At 42.8% G+C, this 3,928-nt stretch overlaps 1 protein-coding gene across 1 annotated transcript in view; it reads left to right on the forward strand.

Moving 5' to 3' along the window:
* The first annotated feature begins 378 nt into the window (after positions 1-378).
* LOC123514653 (probable phospholipid-transporting ATPase IM) overlaps positions 379-3,928 on the forward strand; it is a 5,757-nt gene continuing 2,207 nt past the window's right edge. The window contains exons 1-4 of the mRNA XM_045272719.1: positions 379-525; positions 2,127-2,230; positions 2,466-2,597; positions 3,031-3,230. Of these exons, the coding sequence (XP_045128654.1) occupies positions 2,144-2,230; positions 2,466-2,597; positions 3,031-3,230 (419 nt within the window). The 5' untranslated portion in view covers positions 379-525; positions 2,127-2,143. The remainder of the gene's footprint in view (positions 526-2,126; positions 2,231-2,465; positions 2,598-3,030; positions 3,231-3,928) is intronic.

The following is a 3,928-nucleotide window of genomic DNA, read 5'->3' on the forward strand; positions in this document are numbered from 1 at the left end:
CTTTCGCTCAGCCGTTCATGGCTTTGTGACGTCGTGTGTGCTGTTCTTCATCCCATTTGGTGAGTTGGTGTGTTTGTGGGGGTGTTTAGGGGTGTTTGTCAGTGTTTTGGGTGTGTTTAAGAAGTGTTTTTGTGTATTTTAGGGTGTTTTGGGTGTGTTTGGGGGTGTTTAGGTGTGTTTTGGGATGTTTTTAAAGTTTTTGGGTGTGTTTTTGGGTGTTTTTGGCTGTTTTGAGTGTGTTTGCGAATGTTTGGATGTGTTTGTGAGTGTTTAGGTATGTTTGTGGGTGTTTGAGAGGGTTCTAGGAGTGTTGGAGTGTGTTTTGAGGAGTGTTTGTGGGTGTTTATGTGGGTTTGAGGGTGTTTTGGGGAGTGTGTGTGTGTGTTTGGGGGGGGGTGTGCAGCCTGGCCTTCCCCAAGCTGTACACACCAGGGCTACGCAACGCTCTCTTCATTAAAAGGGAGTTCTTTCGCTCAGCCGTTCATGGCTTTGTGACGTCGTGTGTGCTGTTCTTCATCCCATTTGGTGAGTTGGTGTGTTTAGGGGTGTTTGTCAGTGTTTTGGGTGTGTTTGTGAGAGTTTTGGGTATGTTTTGGGTGTTTTGGGGTGTTTTTAGAGTGTTTCTGGGTGTTTTGGGGTATGGTTTTGGGTGTATAGGTGTTTTAGGAGTGTTGGTGTGTGTTTTGGGGTGTTTGTGGGGGTCTAGGTGTGTTTTGGGGGTCTAGGTGTGTTTTGGGGTGTTTTGGGATGGTTTTTGAGTATTTCAGGGGGTAATTGGGAGTGTTTTGGAGTGTGCCTGTTGGTGTTTGGGTGTTTTAGAAGTGTTTGTGTGTGTTTGTGGATATTTTGGGTGTGTTTGTGGGTGTTTATGGGGCTTTGAGTGTGTTTGTGGGGTTTGTGTGTGTGTTTGGGTGTGTTTATGGTGTGTGTGTGTTTGTGTGTGAGAGAGAGAGAGAGAGAGATTTACAGTAAGGCAAGCGTACAAACACCACAACAAAACAAGGTAAGAGAAAAATAAAATTAAATTAAATAAACACAAAAAATTTATTATAGTCAAAACTCAACACCACCACCACCACCATCACCACCACCACCACCACCACCACCACCACCTCACTGTGTTCCTCCTGAGTGTTGCCTTGTTGACACCACCACCACCACCACCACCACATCACCACCACCACATCACCACACACCACCACTGCAATCACCACTGTACCTTGCCGATATTAACTTTATACATTAGAAGTTAGTGTTGAAGTTATATACAGGTTAAGCTAGGTTAGGTTAGGTTAAGTTAGGTTGGGTCAGGTTAGGTTAGGTTAGGTTAGGTTAGGTAAGATTAGGTTGGGTTGGGTTAGGTTAGGTTAGGTTAGGTTGGGTTGGGTTAGGTTAGGTTAGGTTAGGTTAGGTTGGGTTGGGTTAGGTTAGGTTAGGTTAGGTAAAACTTAAAATTCTTCCACATTATCATTAAATCTACAGGTGACTCTTGATTTATGCGTGATTAATACACACATTTTTGTCAATACGCCACCCAAAAAAATTTAATCAACTGAATTTCCGCAATGGGTTTGTTTCTACCCGATTTTTGGCCCACATCCCGCATCCCTGTATTGTCTACAAGTTTGTTTTACGTCAATTTTGAAATACGCAATGCCTCTTGGAACGCATCTATCATGAAAATCCAGAGTTTACTGTATTCTCTAATTAATTTGGGTTAGGTTAGGTTAGGTAAGGCTAGTCTCAAAATTTTGTAATATTCGCACTAAATATATTCTCTAATTAATTTGGGTTAGTTTAGGTAAGACGACTAAAATTTTTGTAATATTCGCATTAAATATATTCTCTAACAAATTCTATGCTTATTAACTCCAGTATTTACATATTTATACATATCTATACATATTCCTCATCATCCTTGTTATAGTGTGTGATAAATGGATGTTGGTGTATACAGCTTGATAAATCCTTGTATTAATTGAGTTAATATTCATAGCAGTCTTGTAAACTCATGTATTGCTAAGATTAAGTCATTCATTTATTTATATATTTACCTATTTTCTTCTTGTCCTCCTGTCTCTCTCTCTCTCTCTCTCTCTCTCTCTCTCTCTCTCTCTCTCTCTCAGGGGCGTATTACAATGCTATGGACACTGAGGGGCGCAGTATGGCTGACCAGCAGACATTCGGAAGTGTTGTGGCCACCATTCTTGTCATCGTCGTCACCATGCAGGTACACACACACACACACACACACAGAAAGAGAAAGAGAAAAAAAAAGAGAGAAAAACACACACACACACACACACACACACACACACACACACACACACACACACACACACAGGAACGCTTAAAAATGGCATTAAAATTGTCTTTATACGAAAAATCTCATCTAATTACAATCTCTCTCTCTCTCTCTCTCTCTCTCTCTCTCTCTCTCTCTCTCTCTCTCTCTCTCTCCACAGATCTGCCTGGACACCTCATACTGGACACTGTTTCACCACATCACAATCTGGGGCTCCCTCATCTTCTACCTCCTGCTTCAGTACGCATACAACTATCTCCTGCAGGGGGAGTATGTCGGAGCACTGGCCAAGGTACTGAGAGAGAGAGAGAGAGAGAGAGAGAGTTGTGATTCGAGAGAGAGAGAGAGAGAGAGAGAGAGAGTTTTGATTCGATAGATAATGGAGAGAGAGAGAGAGAGAGAGAGAGAGTTTTGATTCGATAGATAATGAAGAGAGAGAGAGAGAGAGAGAGAGAGAGAGAGAGAGAGAGAGAGAGAGAGATTGTGATTCGATAGATAATGAAAGAGAGAGAGAGAGAGAGAGAGAGAGAGAGAGAGAGAGTTGTACTAAAAGGATAGATAGACTGACAGAGTGAAAATAAATAGATAAAGAGAGAGAGAGAGAGAGAGAGAGAGAGAAAGAAAGAAAGAAAGAAAGAAAGAAAGAAACACCACACCCCCCTAAAAAAAACAAAGCAAAAATAAAAACACCCCAAAAAAACACCAAAATCACCACAATGTTGCAGGCGATGGGTGAACCAATGTTTTACTTCACCACGCTGCTCACCATCGTCATCTTAATGCTCCCTGTAATGGCGTGGCGGTTCTACTGGGTGGATGTTCACCCTACACTGTCCGACAAGGTGAGATTTAAACAGAGGCATGACGCAAAGATGGCCAGCCAGCGCACGGAGCATCGCATTGCCAGGACACCATCTGCGCGAAGGTATGTGGGGGTGTATTTGGTGTTTGAGAGGAGGTCTGGGGGTCTAAAATGTGTGTTTGGGGTGTATGGAAATCTGTGTGTGTGTTTTTTTTTTTTTTCATCATTGTGTAGGTTTTAGGGTGTATGGGGGTGTATTTGGTGTTTGAGAGGAGGTCTGGGGGTGTAAAATGTGCGTTTGGGGTGTATGGAAATCTGTGTGTGTGTGTGTGTTTTTCATCATTGTGGGTGTATGGCGGTGTGTGTGTGTGTGGGGGTGTATTTGGTGTTTGAGAGGAGGTCTGGGGATGTAAAATGTGTGTTTGGGGTGTATGGAAATCTGTGTGTGTGTTTTTTTCATCATTGTGGGTGTATGGCGGTGTGTGTGTGTGTGTGTATTTGGGGTGTATTTAGTGTTTGAGAGGAGGTCTGGGGGTGTAAAATGTGCGTTTGGGGTGTATGGAAATCTGTGTGTGTGTGTGTTTTTCATCATTGTGGGTGTATGGCGGTGTGTGTGTTTGGGGTGTATTTGGTGTTTGAGAGGAGGTCTGGGGGTGTAAAATGTGCGTTTGGGGTGTATGGAAATCTGTGTGTGTTTTTTTTCATCATTGTGGGTGTATGGCGGTGTGTGTGTTGGGGTGTATTTGGTGTTTGAGAGGAGGTCTGGGGGTGTAAAATGTGCGTTTGGGGTGTATGGAAATCTGTGTGTGTGTTTTTTTCAT

The sequence above is a fragment of the Portunus trituberculatus genome, chromosome 1, assembly GCF_017591435.1.
Source record: "Portunus trituberculatus isolate SZX2019 chromosome 1, ASM1759143v1, whole genome shotgun sequence".
Classification (NCBI taxonomy): Eukaryota; Metazoa; Arthropoda; class Malacostraca; order Decapoda; family Portunidae; genus Portunus; species Portunus trituberculatus.